Source organism: Chlamydotis macqueenii, chromosome Z (assembly GCF_036417535.1).
Source record: "Chlamydotis macqueenii isolate bChlMac1 chromosome Z, bChlMac1.mat, whole genome shotgun sequence".
Lineage (NCBI taxonomy): Eukaryota > Metazoa > Chordata > Aves > Otidiformes > Otididae > Chlamydotis > Chlamydotis macqueenii.
In genome coordinates this window covers 12,865,205-12,884,381 of record NC_141593.1, presented here as the reverse complement: position 1 = coordinate 12,884,381, position 19,177 = coordinate 12,865,205, and the positions used below count along the sequence as shown (strand labels likewise).

Here is a 19,177-nt window from a genome sequence, read left to right as displayed (position 1 = left end):
ACCTCAATTCCTTCAAGACAGCTATGGACAGGAAGCGCAATGATTTAAGTAAGAAGAAAGTTTAGACTGATGAGAAAAGCACAAAGGATCCCTCAGTTCCCTCCTGTCCCCCTCCAGATGCAGGTTTTGGCAATGAGAACTCTTGCCATCATGCTTTCAGCACCACCACAGTCAACTCCATCCCTCACCAGCTGCAACAGGAGGAGGGCATTTTTATCAGCTATACTGGTGTCACAACACCTATCCATCTTCTTCCCTTCGCATGGTACAGGCTGGCGTTTCACTACAATGGTTAATTCAACTACTGAAAAAAAAAAACAAACCAGGCTGGAGAAGGAGGAAACACTGACCTTCGTGTCTCTAGTAATAAATTAGCAACGCATTTACTGTCTGAGAATGCGCAGGTGGAGGAGCGTGTCTGCTCTGTAATCCAAGCAAGATTTTTAATACACCTTCTCCAAAACACCATTGTTCGTGCTCTTGAAACCAAACCCACCTAACAAACAACTGCAATAGAGAATTGACTCAGACACCTAACAACTTCATTTTTTCCAAGGTGACAGTTTTAATACACTTAGTTTTTTGCATGCCCTTACCTACAAAAATTTTAAGCAAAAGTTAAGGAAACCCTTTTTCTTCCCTTTTTTTTCCCACCAACATCTGACAAAATACCGAGTGAAAACAAGCTGCCATAAAGGTCATTTTAGATGTGAAGCAAGCCTACATCAGGCTTACCCTTCTCACTTCCACCAACATACTTGATTTGAAGCTAAATAAAAAACTTAACAGCTTACAAACTCTGCACAGTATTGATCAGGATCAACACCCGAGTAGTTAAAACAAGAGCAGAACTGATATTCTGGTCTTTTTCAAACTGACCCTGCATTTTCGCACTGCTAGGAAACTTTTTGGTTCATGTTTCTTGAGTGAGCAAGTGTGGCCAGCCAGAGTCCACACCTCTCACTTGACCTTTCATCTGTTTATTTCTCTTCAATCCTAAAAGAAACTCTGGACAGTGCTAGGTACAATCATGAAAGGATAAATGTATAAATGAGGTTTAAGAGACCCTAACTTCTCTCACCATTCAGTCCCTACGCCTGAAGCTTCAGCCATTCTTACTTGAAAAAATTCCCAGCAGATTGTCTCCTGGGCAAGGCTGCATGAGGACTGCATGCGACAGGCTTCTCACCAAGAACCTTTTTTTTTTTTTTTCCTTTTATTGTTGAATGAACACAGAAGGGAGTGAAAAAAACAATACACCTTCGGGAAAAGGGACTACCTGTTGCATGCTAGAGGTTTTGGTTATCTACACACTCCAAGGATCTTCCTTGTCAGTTCAACTTGAAAGAAATTCTGAAGACTAATGCACTATCAGAAGACATCTGAGAAGTTTATGTAGCTGTAACAGGACAGGGCTGCACTTACACATACTTAGGGCTCTACTGGCATGAATTGTCTTCATTCCCTGCAAGGGTCTAACCTGAGTTAACAGGACCATGCACAAGAATTACAGTCTGCCCTAACAGGCTCCTGCTCCACAAACACAAGCCACCAGCCGGATTCCTAGTTTTCCTTCCAGCCTGTCATGTTTCCTGAAGGGTAAAACAGGGATCTGCAATCCCCTGCCAGCCCCTTTCCAGGGACACCACCCATGCCTCCCTTCCCCGTGGTTACCAGGGAGGGCATGGAGGAGTTGAGCACATCCTAAATGGATCTTTCAAGCAAACAAATGACCACTCAGTGCTTCCAGCAGTGCCACTGAGCAACCCATAGGCTTTTAAACATGTTCCTGAGATGCTAGAAACTACCCAAGACTCAGCAACAGGGACCTCCACACATCCATATTGCCCATATAGTCTGTGGCACAGGTTCAGCCTCCTGTGAAAGTCTCCCAGGAATGGTTTGGAGGATAGTACAGCTCACAAACTATGTCCCTAAGTCAGTATGGACATCTTTTGGGAAGGAAAGGTGTTCAGCCATATGAACGAGAGCCAAACCACACCATGCTACTTGCTCTCTGGGCCCTCATCCATTTTCTTTATTAGCACAGACTTAGAGAATCATAGAATAGTTTGGATTGGAAGGGACTCTTAAAGGTCACCTAATCCAACCTCCCTGCAAGGAGCAGGGACATCTCCAACCAGATCAGATTGCTCAGAGCCCATCCAACCTGGTCTTAAATGTTTCCAGGGATGGGGCATCCACCACCTCTCTGGGCAACCTGTGCCAGTGTTCCACCATCCTCATTGTGAAAATTTTTTTCATTATATCAAGTCTGAATCCCATGGGTCCCAGCTTGGTTCAGGGGCTCTCAGCACAGCAGAGTACCACCTGCATTCAGGAGCAGCTGGACCATACACCACCACCTATGACCTGCAACTGAAAGGAGTGGCAGGGAAGAGCATCCAGGGCTGGGGTATCGCTGTCTACTTAAGCAGCACTTCACATTCAGAAAACACCTTTCAATCTTCACAAGACCCAGTGAGGCAGATTAGTATTAGAGCTGAATCAGTAGTAAAGGAAAAACAATACTCCCAGAACATACACTCTTAACATATTCATGCCATCCTTGTATTACTTTCTGGAGAGGGTCTGTGAGACAAATTGTAATCAGCAATGACAAATACTCATATAAAGCAGGCTTCAAATTCATATTCTGAATGCATTATAGGCCAATAAACCTACTTACAGAAAGTATTTTGTGAATAATTTGGAACAATAAATAAATTTGAAAAAAGTGCAATCCATTTGCAGACTATCTGCAAACAGAGGTAACATCTGTTTAATGAGGAGCCATGCCATGAATTATTCACCCAGCCCTACTAAACACTACTATCTGCAGTTTGCAGATGATGAGAGACACAGAGAGCCAAATACTGACCTCAGTTACACTGGCATATAAATTGTCGCTGGAGGAGTAAATACAAACTTAAGCCAGGGAAAATAAGAGCAAAGAGTTGGAGATGTCTGTATTTCCATCCTCCTCTCTTAATTCTCCCTAGAAGTCAGGGAATTCCCCTAATGCAATGAAGACGGTGGCAGGAGGCATGCAGTGGAACCAGGTGTGAGCATCATCAGCACCTATCACTGTCTTCATGAGCAGCCTCAGACGATGCTCAGTGGTCAAACGATGGTTTGGGCAGTGCGCAGGATCTGCTCAATGCACCACTGCATCCTGCCCTCTCCGTGAAAAAAACATGTGGCAAGTAGGCACACAGTCCTCACCCAGCCAGGGACCGTGCTGCCTCCCAATTAAACCACGAGCCAAAAGGAAAAGGAAAACCTGGGCCAGCCCTGCCCCACACACAGAGCTATTTCTTGGGGAGGATAGAGGGCAAAGCAGAGAGGAGCACCTCATGCAGTGCGGAGGTCCCCACAGCCCTCCACTGTCACCTCCTCCGACCCTGCAGCTTATTGATGTGTGTCTGAGGACTCAGAGTCACTTCTGGTTGCCAGGGTCTGAATTTCACACAATTCAGTAGAAAGTAAAAAATGTCTGGTTTTGAACTGATCTTTCCCTTCACGACTATGACAAAGTTACTGTGCAATCTGACACAAGCAATGTTTATGCCACTGAGATGCAGGAGATGTCATGGCTTTGAAACAGTCAGGCTGCAACGCTATATCAAAGTGGTCTGTCAGCTGATCACAACTGTTGCAATACATACCGCTGTCTACTAACAAATTATTGTGAGATAAATTTTACAGATTTTTATAGTCTTTACAGAACATTATGTATTATACACACTAAAAATGGATATTAAAACCGGTCTAAACATTTATGCCTTTATGTCAAAGGTCATGTTTAGACTAGAAAAAAAATAGTTTTCAAGGGAAAAACTCTGTTCCTCCTACAATTCAGGCAAGAAATACCTCTCTTCTCAAAATTCAGCATGAAATTGCTGTTAATCTGGTAGCGTCATGCACAATGCAAAACCAGCCTACTCCCCTCTGCAGCGCGCTGGATGTGAACCTGCAGACAAAGGAGGTGCAGAATATCCACTACTTGTATATTCTCTGAAGATCTGCCTCAGTGATGATGCCACCTGCAAATGTCCCCTGCAGTTGGATCCAGTGAATACCTAAGAAGGTATGGAGATTAGCTCTGATCATAAAGAACCAGGAACCAATTTATATAAAAATAGAATTAAACACATTTTGTACAAACACAGCCATTCTCCTTTCTAGTCCCTCAGGCACAGAAGGTTTGATATTGTCCAAAAAATGCTTTGATGAGACTGGTAATGGAAGCAATGATTTTGGTCCCATGCAAAGAAGCCATGAATCAAGGGGGAGCAGAATCACTGAATCATAGAACAGTTTGGGTTGGAAGGGACCTTTAAAGGTCATCTAGTCCAACCCCCCTGCAAGGAGCAGGGACATCTCCAATCAGATCAGGTTGCTCAGAGCCTCATCCAACTTGGCCTTGAATGTTTCCAGGGATGGAGCATCCACCACCTCTATGGGCAACCTCTTCTAGTGTTCCACTACCCTCACTGTAAACATTTTTTTCCTATTATCTAATCTAAATCTACCTCCCTCTATTTTGAAACCATTATTCCTCATCCTGTTGCAACAGGCCCTACTGAAGAGTTTTTCCCCATCTTTCTTGTAGGCCCCCTTGAGGTACTGGAAGACCACTATAAGGTCTCCCTGGAGCCTCCTCTTCTCCAGGTTCAACAGCCCCAACTCTCTCAGCCTCTCCTCACAGGAGAAGTGCTCCAGCCCTCTGATCATCTTCATGGCCCTCCTCTGGACTTGCTCCAACTGGTCCATGTCCTTCTTAAACTGGGGGCTCCAGAGCTGGATGTAGTACTCCAGGTGGGGTCTCACTAGAGCAGAGTAGAGGGGGAGAATCACCTCCCGCGACCTGCTGGCCACGCTCCTCTTGATGCAGCCCAGGATGTGGCTGACTTTCTGGGCTGCAAGGGCACATTGCTGACCCATGTTGTCATCCACCATCACTCCCAAGTCCTTCTTCTCAGGGATGCCCTCAATCTATTCTCTGCCCAGCCTGTATTGGTACCTGGGATTGCCCCGACCCACATGCAGGAGTACTCTTACATATCTTGTGAATATACATTGTAAAAGTATACCAAATATGAGAAGTTAATAAGGATTCGATTGTAGATAAACAATGTTGAGCTGACAACATTGTATTTACTTTTCTGCTTACAGTGACATTGTTTCTTGTTTTTAGATCTCTTTAGTTCTATACTTCTAAAAATATGCAAAAAACTGCTAAACCAGTGAAGAAGTTACCATACAAGCTCTCCAAGTGAGCTAAAGAATACATGAGCCCACTCCCTAAGACAGAGTTAATGTTATCATTTTTAAACAACTACCATTATTTAAATTTTTGCTTCACAAAAGAAACTCAAATTAAACATGGTAAAAAAGTTTATCCCATCGATACAAGCATCACTTCCATTGTGGCTCTCACTGTCACATACAGCAGCATCTGCCCATAAATTAAACACCCATACACTACCATCAGGGTGGCCACAGGCCAAGGGCCTCCTGAGAATGGTGCCTAGCGTGAGCCAGTCCATGATGCACCGGTGCCTTGGGATGCTCCTTGCCATCACTGACTCCACCAGCAGAGATGTCACTTCTATGTCTACCCTTGCAATTTTAAGCAAAGTTAGCTTGAGTCCCTACTGGGAACACTTAAAATCAATCCACCCACTGCTCCCAGTCTAACCATGCTGGCTTTGCACAGAGCTCAGGAGTAAACACTTCAGCTTGATGCTTTCCTCCAGCCACTGCAAGAAAACTGCTCGTGTAGACACAGGCAAGTTCCTTCTTCCTTCCAGTCATGAAGGGACCCCAAAACCTTACTACAGTGATGAACAGTTATGAGGAAAAACCCAACTTCAAAACAAATACATTTCTTATGTTCACAAGCTTCACATCAGAAGAGCTTTGGATGAGCTGGATAAAGCTTGTCACAGTTGGTACTACTACTTTAGAGGAAATTTCGAAATTGATTTAAATTTTAAATTAGATTAAAATAATACTGACTGAAAACAGTATTTTTTTAAATATTCATGAATGGAATATCTGAAAGGATTTGGGTTGGAAAATTCTATTTTAGAATTTTAAATATCTTTTGCATTTCATCTTCTCTTTCCTTTTTAGATGCTTATGCTGCTTCAAGGCCTACAAAAGTCACAGTTACTTAGAGATCCTGAAATAATACACAAATAATTCACTGACACAACCCACATGCTAATTAATTTAAGAGAAAACAGAGAGTTCATTTCATCTTTACTCATCCGTAGTTTGGAAAATTAAAATCTTTATGCTACATATCCTGTATTACTATTAATGACAGGACATAGGCCAAAGAAATGAGATAACCATTTCATTATTTTACTTTTAAATCCCTGTGGGTAACAGCTGAGAGGGATTGACTACAGGATTCCTTATTTTCCAGGTTGATGTGTCTCCTATTTGTGTCCCATGAAACAAAAGAAATTTGTTGATGAAATACCAGCTATCACTACTAAAATGCCACAATATAAGGAAATAGGAATTAAAAACGTCATTAAAGACAATTCAAATTAATTCTAAACTAAAGTTTTCAGAACAAAACATTTTTCAGGAAGATAAATTTCTTTGGATGTCTTTTGTTTCAAATATTACTTAATTCTGTTCTGTAATTCATAATAAAAAAAAAACCTGAGTTCTATTGAAATAACATTTTATCATTGAAAAAGCTGCTTTCAAGAAAAAAAGTCTATCCACTGCTAGAGATGAAACAAAGTGTATTACGGCCCATTCACTCTCTCACTGAAATACTAGTGAAATCCTTACTTGTAGAACAATAAACAGTGATAGGGTCTTGTCTTGTTTGCCTTCTTTTTACAGACTGAATGAGGTTATGCAAACATCATGATGGAATGAAGACAGCATGATGAACTGAAAAAGGTCAGGAAATCCTAAATGAAAAAAATGTGCTATTTTTTAATCTCTTTGAAGCCTTTTCCAGCTTCCACTGCCCAGCAGTGGTATGTAAGACAGCAAGAATCTTCCAGCCGCAACGACTACAAAGGACAATGACTTGAAACTGGAAAATCTCAGCTGGTCTCTCCCAGTCCTGCACTCTGAGTCGCAACATCAACACAGAAAACACTAAGAAAAGGAGAAATCTTGGTGGTCGTTGCTCTGAACGAGCCACGTACCACTGCTATTGCACTATATCCCAAGCAGAGGAAATCTACTGCAGCACCTGCACACTGCCACAGCGAGTACCAATGCAGGGACTGCAGGTAGCATGGCCCTACAGAGGCGTCACTGGTTTTGACCCAGACCGTGGTGCACAAACCTTTGCAGAGACTAACCCGATCCCAGTTAGCCCTTTAAAAATGCCATACTAAACACAATGAAAAAAACCTCTCCACATTACAATAATAGCAGACTTGGACCCACGTGATGTTTTTCTGATGCAGTATATAGCATCCATTATCTGCCCCAGGTACATCTGAGGTGACAGCCATCGGGGTATTTATAGTCCAAGGAAGGGGAATGAAGGAGGCAAAGCTCAGAACTTAAGCTACAGTGCAACACAGTGAATCCCATTAGAAACAAACAGGCATAATGTCAAGGGCAACTTTGTCATGGCTTTGCCTTAGCCCTGCAGATCATGGAAGAGAAGGGCAAAGGTGGGAAGCCTCGTTCCCCTCTCCGTGCTCCTGCCCGGAGCCAGGCTTCCCGAGAAAGCTCCAACTCTGTGGAGAAGGGAAGGAGAGAGGAGGGGAGCTCTGCACTGTACGCAGGGAGAAGGAAAAACAGAAAATGGTTTTCTAAATAATTATTTAAAGAGTTAGATATAGCAAAAACTTCCAGCTGTGGACATTTATGCACTGGAACTGCTTTTTGGGGAATTCCTATGCTGAAGGTTATTAAAAGCAGGGGACACCATTATCTCTGAGCAAAGGTCTAGTTTATACCTGTCCTGCCTTTGTCAAGAGGAACAGACAGGGCAATCTCTGGATAACTCTTACAGGCTTGTGTTTTTAATAATTATGGATCAGAGGCCAGCCTGACTAACACATGTGCGTACACTGTACCTGCATCTGAGGTACCCTGGTGGAATATTTCTCTTAATGGAAGCACTTTCTGCTTCCAGTATAGATGTAGCATAGATGTCTGCAAAAAGCCCCACCAAGACTCTCCACCTGTGTAAGCTCAGGTGCGTTCCTGGAAGCATGAGTCAAAATCTAAAACCAGGCTTGTGCTTCAGCTGTTGAAGCCCCAGTGCTGCGGCACAGCTGCCCTAATTCCTGACACTGCTGCAGCATCCTGGCCTCACAGAGGAAAATGGCAGCCAGGTTCCTATTCCTGGAGCAGGGGAAGCACTGAGGCTCACCCCTCCCTGCTCCGGCCTACAGGCTGCTTGAATGCAAAGCCCAGCATTTTCCTGGCTTGGGATTTCCTGTCTGGGTTTGGAGCTGCCTCATCCCTGCGGATGTGCCTAGGGGCCTGCGGGCTGGGGCTGGCCCTGCCTGCTGCCATGGCCCTGCCTGCCCTGGAACTGCCGGCCTTCTCATCAGCTACTGCACCAGTTCTCAAATAACTTAAAAAACAAAAAGTCTCTGTAAGGTTTAATATAAGTATTAGAAAGTAGCTGAAAACAAGCAACAGCATCTCTGTGCAACAGACTTCAATAATCTGTAGGAGGGGCTGGATAAGAACCAGCATGCCAAGCGCATCCCCTGGCATACCCTCCAACCCCGTCTCCTTCCATGGTCTCCTACACCAGGACCACACTGGGAACAGCAATCAATTAAAAAGTGGCTCAGCTGACAGCAGCAGCATCCTTCCAGCCAGGTGCCCGAGCAGGTTTGCACATGCTGCCCAGTTGGACAGACCCGCTGAGCCGCAGAGGACACTCTGCACCCAAGGCAGGCTGTGTCATCCAGAGGTGCAGTTTCATCCCACCACTGAGCAAAAGCAGCAGATCACTGGCAACAGCAAGGGCAAAGTCTCACATTTTCTCCTGCCCTGCCACCGCCCCACTCCTCCATCCCTCCCCCTCCAGGTATTTACCTCCACCTTCCCACCCAGGGCTTCTCCCTCCCCTTTTCCACCGATTTGGGCGTCATGCAAGAGAACTTAACACACTTCCACCAGAAAAAAAAAAAAAAAGGCTGTTCTCTTTCCTCTCGTGGTTTGTGCATCTGAGGTGTCAGGAAGCACAAACATCAGAGAAGCTTCAGAAAACATGACACTCCAAACATCACTGGAAAGCAGAAACAGGTGTACATTAACAAAGTTGATCACACGGTGCTTAAAGTTCCTAACTGAGTCTTAGGCATTGTTGGCAAAAACAAACTCTATTAAGCAGGCTATTACTGTTCCGAAATGGAATGATAAAAATAAGGATAAAAGTCAGCCTGCTACACATTCTGAGCTTTTTTTAACATGGGTAAAATACATAAGAGAAATACATATCAAAGACTTTGCATTTATTAGCAAAAAGTACATTATTATTATATATATATTAAAAATACATATAAATAAAAAGGGTAATTAAGCTATAAATAACAAACTTGAAAATTTCTTTTCCCATCAATCAACACCACTTAGGGTATATTTTCAAGGTATTCCCTATCCAAAGCTTATTATCTTCAATGGAAACCATACCAAAATTGTTCATACTGCTTGAAAAATGTTCCTGATGTCTCTTAATCTTTTGCTTTGTCTACTACAAATTTCTCTCTCACTAATACACAATACAAAACTGAGCAGGTGAAGAAATATCTTACTTGGTATGAGAAACAAAATTCAAGGGGAGCTTCTGGAAAAACGGTGAGATAGAAAAACCTCACAATCATACATGTTTTATGGACATAGACACACACAAAGATTAAAGTATAACACGGACAAAGCTGACCATGGGACAAGCAACAAATGTGTAGGGTGAGGACCAGACACATAGCATCTTGGGTTCCCAAAATCCCTGCAAGTCCTGAGTAATTGTTTTGAAGCTCATTATTGGTGGACACAGACAATCTGGTCATGGCCTAAAGCAAACTGCACAAACGTGCAGGTTGGCTATCACCAAGGTTTCGGCACAGGCCTCAAATGGTAGCGACCTCCCACCAAACATCTTCGTATTGCTCACAACTAAAGCAAACATCCACTTTCTTCGTAGAAAGTAGAGCAGTTGGTCCAGCTGGTATTTTCAGGCCATGACAGGACAGAGGATACCTCAAAGGAAGGCAGACATGAGAGCTGAAATATACAGTTTCAAAAGATACTTGTGACGCTTTGCAAAATCACAGTGAGGATAAGCTTGGAAGGCACCTCTGTAGATCACCTAGTCCAAATCCCTGCTCAGAGCAGGCTCAGCCACAGCAGGTTGTTCAAGACTTTGCTCAGTTGGGTTTTGAGTTATCCCTAAGGACAGGCACTCCACAACCTTTTCGGGCAAATGTTCAGTCACCCTTACTGTAAAATTTTTTTTCTTATGTTTAAATGGGATTTCCTTTTTGTCAGTTTGTGCCTCCAGTGCTGCCACAGGGCAGCACCGAGAAAAGCCTGGCTCCATCTTCATTACTCCACCTATCAGGTATTTATATACATTGGTAAGATCCCCCCGAGTCTTTCACTCTCCAGCCTGAACTGCTCCTCTCAGCCTCTCCTGGTCCCTGAGATGATCCAGTCATTTCGTTATCTTTGTGGTCCTTTGCTATCCTCGCTCCAGTATGTGCATGTCTCTCTTGTACTGGGCAGCCCAGAGCTGGACCAAATCTTCCAGATGTGTCATACCAGTCCTCACCAAAGAGGAAGGATCATCTGCCTTGACCTGCTGGCAATGCTCCTTCTCATGCAACCCAAGATGCTGCTGGCGTTTTTGCTGCAAGGGCACACATAGCAGGGCTGCCACTGCGTGGTGATCTTAACCTGGCTGGAGAAACCCGCTCTGCTGCAACCATGATTTCCTTAAAGGCTGCTGAAGGCCAGATCAGGAAGGAAATCCAGCATCTTCTCAAGGAGCAGGAAATACTTCTCCGAGTCAGTTCCTCCATAAGAAATGGGATAATTTCACTACCTTCTGCAATCAGCAAGCCTCTCCACTCCCAGCCCTGTCAGTAAAAACCGCAGAGGAAATTCTTTGTCTCCATTAAGTGACAGAAACAGATGTGTTTTTTAAACCTGAATCCCCGCTCTAAAGTAGTGTGGGACATGGCTGTGTATCCAAACAGCCAGTAACAAGCAGTGGAATGTGAAACCTGGGAGAATGACTAGAAGGGATGAAACCTTTGCTGCAAGAGATAATGAGGCATGGAAATGTATCTCAGCATAAATGAGGACCAAATATATAAGGGAACAAACAGACAGTTACAATGTCCACAAAGCTAGCATCTAATACTCCCTAATCCTCTTAAATCGTTGCCTGCTCCACCACAGCTTGCAGAGTCCAACCCTTTGGCCCAAACCCTTACCAGGGCTGCCTCTCCATGCAAGCCATGCAATTCTCTTGGCCTCAGCTAGTTAAACCGCTCTGTCTTTTCCCCTTTCTGCCCATTTCAGGTTCTGTCTAGTCCTTTGTCCAGCAGTGGCCTTGTTCCCCTTATATTCTATAGGTTTCTTCTTCCATCCTCCCCATGATCAGGTCATCTCATGACTCCACAGAGGTAAATGGCTCAAACGCTCTCATCTCAGTGTACTGAGTCCATTAGAATATACACAGAGAGAGCTGCAGTTCCCGACTGTACAGTTCAACATACCAAGCACTGCCATTACGACAGTTCAGTTAACATGAAAACAGTAGCAACAGGTTCATGCGTGAACAGGATAAAAAAGGAACGGAAACTAAAAATGTGAGCAGGACGTTGGTCACTGTGTTCGTGGCTGAAGTACCAGCTGCAATGCCACCATCAATGTAAATAGTAATCTGCATTAAAAGTCTGCTTATTTTTAGAAATACATTGTCTTCCCCTCTGATTATCTAGAAAGCAGAATATGAAACAGAGCTGAAGTGTTCCTGTTCCAAGTAACAAATTCTGGCTTCAGCCAGTTATGTCTAACTAAACCCAGAAGTTCTGGTCCTAGACACTCACTTTCCATCATCTGTAGCTTGACAGGTTTTGTTCATGTTTTTTCCTAAAATGATCTTCTAGTTGAAATTTCCCATGCATGACACAATTTAACTTGAATGAAATTCTCTATAATCTTTCCCTTTAGGATTTTTTTCAGATTTTTGAGCACAGCAACACAAAGCTAGTCTTGATTTAAAACTTTATATGTGCAATAATGCCTCTGACACATCAGAAGAATCAGAATAATTTCTGTATTTAAAAGCAGCATGCTGAACATTCACAAGATGCTTACTCCCCTTATTTTAGAAAGGACAATTCAGTTTGAATTGAATGTGTAGTTTACACATTTAAAATGTACATAGGTATTGATATTTGACTGTACCATCATTTTCACAGGTGCCAGCAATTTCAAATGACATTAAAAATCAAGAAAGGTGTGAAGAATAATTTGGTTTGGGATTCTTCCAGCCTCGAAAATCTTCCTGTGTGACTTACACCAGTCTGACTATCTTCTGAAGACACAGAAACTGAGAACTGCTCAGTGTCCCCTTCTCAGAACAACTACTCTTAACCTGACTCCTGTCTGCACTGTTATTTAAAAAATGTTTATTAACTATAAGGTTAACATACACATAAATGGAAAGACACCACATTACCACTTGGTGATACACTGAGAAAGGCAGGTTAGCACCTGCACATGGTTTATGTCTTCTAGGTCTAAAAATTATCCAGGATAACTTTTGGCAATGCCTGAATGGAAGATCTTTTTAAGAAAACAAAGCTAGTGTATTTTGACCATCCAATTACATAGCCAGCAAGTCACTAAGAGAAAAGGGTTTTTCCCATGGCCCCATAGCTGTCCTCTTCCTTTTGAAGAAAAGGCTCCCTGGGTCAGTATTGTGTGGATTCCTCTTTCATTGCAGGCCAGTATCCTGAGGAACTTTCCTCACGAGTAGTCCTTACTCCTGGGTGTAGTTACACTGCGCTCGGTAGAAGAACTGGTATGAACTTGAGTGTATTTCACACTACACACCTCTCACTCAGAGAGTTTTATGGATCATCACACACCATATCACTACCTAGGTTTGAGTCAGTTACCTGGTTGTGATAGAGCTTTTCTCCCTAAGCCTCCAATTTTCAGTGACTTATGCCCTCCTGAAGCAGTTACTTTCAAAGATGATTGTTCTCAGCTCAGCGACTCTGAAAAGTCTGAAAAAACAATGTTCATCTTTTGCTGTGGTTTGGATGTTCACATTATATTAAATAACTAATTTGGTTTTCATATGTAAGCATCTTCACTAAAAACAACAAAAAAAAAAATAAAAGGAAATACAATCTTGCCTATTCTTACCCAAAAGTATTTCGTTTCAGTTGGAATTAATTATGAAGAACAGGTTTTGGGTTCTGATTGGTTTGTGGAGTTTTTTTAGATAGATATTTGTTTGCACAGAAAATCATTAGGAAATGTTATTCAAGAGCACAGAGCTAACATAGTCTCCTGTGTGCCTGTGGTTTAGAAAGTCTTTTATTACATGATCACAGATGACTGTTGCACATTTGCCAATAAATATGGCACCAAATTGTACACTCTTTAACAGATGAAGTAATAAAGTCTGCAAAGACCTGTTCATGGTAACTTATGCAGATTACAGACATCTTCAATATACTTTAATAACTTTTTCATATGAGAAAAACTTTATATAACCATTTTAGTGTACACGTCATTGTGGCAGAAAAGGTTCTATCAGTCATGTTTTGAGCTTCCATCACAAAGCAACAGTGCTAGCCACCTATACTTTTTTTAATTTTTATTTTCAGTAAGACCACATTAAAGGGGTATAAACCGAATCAAGCATAAGGTTGTGTCCCAATATAAGCATGACCTGAGGAACAGGAAACTCCCAAGTATACTCTCAGGTAATTGATGACTTTGTAGGGCACTGAAGAGAACACATCCACTGAAGTGTTCCATTTTAAGACAACAGAGTACTTTCCTGCTCCTCAGGATGTCTTCTGGGGGACTCACACTCAGAATCCTTGCCATTAACTTTAAGAAGGTGAACTGGATCATCAGATGTGCTCACTCCTAACGAGCTGTACACAGTACACAGTGCTGTCCAGTGCCACCGTGTATCCACCAAAGAGGGTATTTTTTTCTGCAAGGCATGCTGGAAGATATGGAGGCATTCACCTCTGTATTATTACTAAGGTGATAGCAGCTAGACAGCTTTGACTAAAACTGGGGTACAGCTGTCCTGAGCACCCCACAGAATTCCTACTACTGTTTAATGTGGCATGGTTGGAAAAGGATAAAAACACAAAACCACTCTAACCCCATTCTGTAAACTGAAAATCTGGCCTGGGAAGAACTGGCAAACCCTCAAAGCAAGTCTGTGACAGCCTCAGGACAGAAAGATTTCCTAAGGCTCACTCTAGCGCCTTAACTCCAAAACAACCCCTCTTCTCCAAAGCATCACTGGGAACCCCAGCATCTGGTATAGGTATAACTCCACGGATTTTTAAAAATTTCTTGGCTAATTTTACCTTTCTGAACACTGGTGGAAGTCTATATAGTAGTTTTAGAGGGGGCATTGGCGTAATTATGCCCAAGACAAACATTTTCCAAAAGTTCCCTTTTAGAGAAGAAGATAGCGATTTCAGGACAGGAAGAACAGAAGATGTTCTGCCGCCAACGAGACTAACTAAAATGAGAAAACACACTTCAAAATGAGTGATTAGCAGCAGCATACCAAGTAACACGCTCAAGTGAAATAATTTAGTGCATTCCCATTGCCACCCTGGAGAGCACTGGGTGAACACTTGTATCTGAGTAAGGTGGTGACAGGACTGACCAGGGCTAGCAAGACTTACCAGGAGACAGTCACCAAAGACACAAGAGCACGTCCAATCAAAATGAAAATGTCACACAACGTTGTGACACAACTTACACCCAAATGTGATAAACAACATATATATATACACACATTTATATATAACGGTTGACTTTATCAGTGATGAAGACGTAGAACAGAGCAGTCTGATAGACCGCGCTTTGGTCTATGCCTGAAACAATAAAAGAATAATATTAATCTTCCTTCAAATAAATTATTCACATCTTCTTTATTAGTTTTAGCTCACAGATACGCAATGTCTCTGCCAGCTGTGCAGCCCTTTTGTTAGGAACCATTCAGCTTCGAACTCATTCCTTTCCCCAGACACTTCACGTTTTGCAGCAGATCAGCCCAACCCTTGCACACTTTATGTGCAGAATTTATTACAAGAGTGAATTACAACTTATTGTATCATTGTTCCAAAAAAGAGTAATTTTTTTAAAAACTCGAATAAGCACCTAGCTTCCCAAAGACTGCTAAATTTTTCCTATCTGTAGACCTGATGTTCAATGTGTTTTGACGTATTTTGATACGTAAATAGGGCTAGACTTTCAAAAGTGTTCCATATCCAGCAACTCTTATTATAGCCAGATTTTCTAAGAAATTCAAGCATCGCAGTGCCAAGTTCTTTGGAAAAAAAAGTCATTTTATTGTAGTGTTGACCCAGGAGCTGGGCTCTTTCAAAAATCTGGCCCTGATATTGAGTGGCTACACTCTTGTAAAGTCTTCAGACCTTAACTGGCCTGACTCCTCCAGCATCTACACACAAACCCAGTGACGTCTACTGTTATGGATGTCTGGGAAATAGAAACAATACAAACCCAATTCTTTGTTTATATTAGTTGGCAAGTATAATGAATATTAAAAATGGATATCTAAGCATCAGATACTAATATTTATTTTCTCCACGATCAACTCAACAGTTTTAGTATTTTACAGGGCATTGGACCTTTACACCTAAAAAAGTAACAATGCAATATAGTGCAACAATTTCATGCCATGAACATCCATGGGAAATCAGCTAAGCAGTCAGCTCTTTCCCCTTCCCTGTAATCTTCTAAAATCATAGAATCATTAACATTCAATATTATTGTGTTCATATTAGTGGCAGTATTACACATTGGGAGCTAGGTTGAAGCTTTCCAGCCTTCAATTAGTTGACTGAAGCCTAAAACAGAAGCAGCAAAAATCTGCAAAAGGCAAAAGCAAAAAAAAAAAACAATGTGAAAGCAGCAGCACAAGTGCCAACTTCTGGGACTACAAGATTTAGAGAATCCCAGCCTAATCTGTTCCTGACTACGCTATTCACCACATGGTGTCTAAGGATTTGTTTTAAGCCCTTCCCAAAGTGTCTGTCATCCTATTTCCTTGGCTCCAGCAAATGTATCCTGTAACCGTAAACAAATGTTCAAACAAGTTTAGCAGTCATCACAATGTTTCGAATTTGAGCAGCTTTTTTCCCTGAGGTTTAATTTAAAAAGTTGCATTTGCGGTCATTTTACGATATACTTTATTTTTAACTTCACAGACAGATTTCTCAATCTGGTGCTTTCTTGGGATTACAAAACTGATCCTTGTAGGGTGGAAAAAATGAGATGTATTTGACTTTTTTCTTTTGACCCACAGGACCTCCCAGTCAGCTCCCATTATCGAAGATGAAGCAGTTTTATCACTTCTCTCTCAATACAATATTGCTCTATTTTGTTTTCATCTCAGTTACAATTCCGGTACAAGTCCCACTTATATTGCTATTAAAAGGGCAAAATGAAAGGAAAAAAAAAACTATTGAACTCTTCATCCACTACTTTAGGATGTGCGAGTAAATGGCAGTTCCCTTTCACTCTTAATCGCTCAGCATGCGATACACCACAGAACAAGACAGAGATGTGAGCTACCAGGAACTATACCTGTTCTCAATGTTTTGACAGTAATGTTTCACAGTAGGTACCCAGCTGCCAGATTTTTGGAAGTCCTCAATTCCAATAGCCCCTGGGAGAATGCAGATGGAATTTAAACAACATACTGGTGCACACAAACTGTCTGGGGAATTTCCCTCTTCAAATCTTGCTACAAGTGGATTTTCAAATGTTTGCACAGATTTTGGAAAAACTGTTCCCATATAAAATCAACTACTTACACAGCAAAAGAAGAAGAAAAGGAACGACTGAAACAGTCAGTGAACTTGAAATAGCCTAAGTTATAAAAAATTAACATGAAATGTGTAGATAACAAACTAGTGTACACACAGTGTTGCAAAATTAATCCATCTCCTCCACAGTACCTTAAACAGTTTCCAAATTTTAAACTGTTTTAATGCAATCCACATGAATACATTTCCACGAGGTCTGTCAGTGTGCTGAGATGACGGGAAGCAAGTATGCCATCATGGCAGAGGAATCTTTACAACTATCTACACATTTCCATCCCCAACTTCACATATCTAGTATTTTAACGCAAGCTACTGATTATCTCATTCACAACAACTGTCTGTCTAATTTCCTCAAGTACTTAATGGCAGCTATTATGATAACCAAGGATCATGGGACCAGATCCCCAAGAGACAAGGTCAGACCAGTAAAATTAGCCATCTGTCCACTAAGGGCTTTAAGCTCAGGCTGTATTTAAGTATTAAGTTTCCAACTGTACAGGCTTTTATTTTTTCTTACAAGAGCAAGAGAATGCACAATCAGCAATACAAATCTTTTAACACTGTGCATTATATACAAAACGGGTCTGATCGTGCAAACACTTTGTAAGCTGAGGCAGAATTTACTAAACTTGTTATATTTTCCACTGATCTGACAGCAGTGAAGTCAGTGATAAAAATTGGTGTTGGCCTCAAAGACTCCATGATAGTCTGTGTTTGAAACTGTCCTGGGTGTCAATATTTTCTGTGAGCACTACAATTTTTTAAGCATACAGAATGTCAAACTTTGCCATGCACTGCGTCCCATCTCACCGTTTGCATCTCGCCTCTCTGTTTCACATGCCGCAGACTGCAGGGGCTGTCAAAGCTGCTCAGAGTTCAGGTTTCTAACTTTCGACCACCACGGACCAGGTACCACGGCCCTGGGCACAGCGCAGAACCCCGCACGGCGGCAGTGGGAGCTCTGCCGCAGGGCACAGGTAATGCTCGGCCACAAGCAGCACCTTGACATCACGCTTGGTACAGAACTGCAACTTTTTTTTTTTTTTTAATGAAATTACTGCCTCCCTAGCCATTTCTCTTTGACATTTACTACTATATGTTTTACGTTATTCGCCGGGGACAGAGGCCACAGCCAGGGCACACCGGGTCCGCAGAGAGGTTGGTCTGGCTCCTCACGCAGCCCACGCACCACCACAGGCTGCAGGCTCCGGGGAAAAAAAACCGCTGTTTTTTTTTGCTTTTTCGGTTTTTTTATTCCCATTCCTTCCGCGGCAGCAGCAGTCGGCTCCCGGTCCGTAACTGGAGCGCACCCCTCGGCACTGGGAGTAAAGCGCCAGGGAAAACGGACAGCAGGCTGATGCTGCAACTTCGCCCCTTGCAACGGCACGTTCCCCGCCGTGGGCCCGGGCACCCTCGCCCACCTGCGGGCGGGAGGATACAGTCGCGCTGCCCGAGCCCCCTCCCTGGCCCCGCTGGGGTCTTCCTCCAGCCCCGGTTGGGCAAACCTCCGTTTTGACGGGAGGCGAAACTTTCGCCGGGTGCAAGCGCGGTGCCCCCGCCGCCCGCCCTTACCTTGCCGGCGGGGAACGCTCCGCCGCGGAGCCGCCGCGCAGCCGATGCAGGAAGCCAGCAGCAGCAGCGGGGCCAGGCAGCGGCGGTGGCCCGGCACCTCCATGTGCGCCGCGTTCCCCCGCCGCCCCCCTCGCGTCCCCTCTGGGCGGCAGCCGGGCGGGGAAGCGGGGCCGGGGCCGGCGCGGAACGGAGCGGAGCGGAGCGGCGGGGCTCGCACCCGCGGCGGGCAGGGACTGGGGAGGGAAGAGGCTGGCCCCGGCTCCGTGATGGGATTACCGCCGTCGGTGGGGCGGCCGCCGCGGCGCTGGGCACTACTCGGCGCCTCCCCCGCGGGGCGCTGCCCCCCGCACCGCCGCAGCCCCACCTCCGCCCCCTGGCCTGGCCCTGACGGAGGGGTCGGGCCGTCCCCAGACGGCTGACTGCTAAGCCGGCTGTGCCCCGTCGGCACCCCGCCCCCCGGCACCCTGGGGCGGTGTGTCACCCCTTCCTCAGCAGGGACCCCTGCCCATCCA

The 19,177-nt window shown here is 43.7% G+C and overlaps 1 protein-coding gene across 1 annotated transcript in view; it reads right to left on the bottom strand.

The window, feature by feature from the left end:
* Positions 1-18,973, bottom strand: part of EGFLAM (EGF like, fibronectin type III and laminin G domains) — an 82,099-nt gene extending 63,126 nt beyond the window's left edge. Inside the window, exon 1 of the mRNA XM_086770048.1 lies at positions 18,666-18,973. Within this exon, the coding sequence (XP_086626174.1) occupies positions 18,666-18,768 (103 nt within the window). The 5' untranslated portion in view covers positions 18,769-18,973. The remainder of the gene's footprint in view (positions 1-18,665) is intronic.
* Positions 18,974-19,177: the final 204 nt, after the last annotated feature.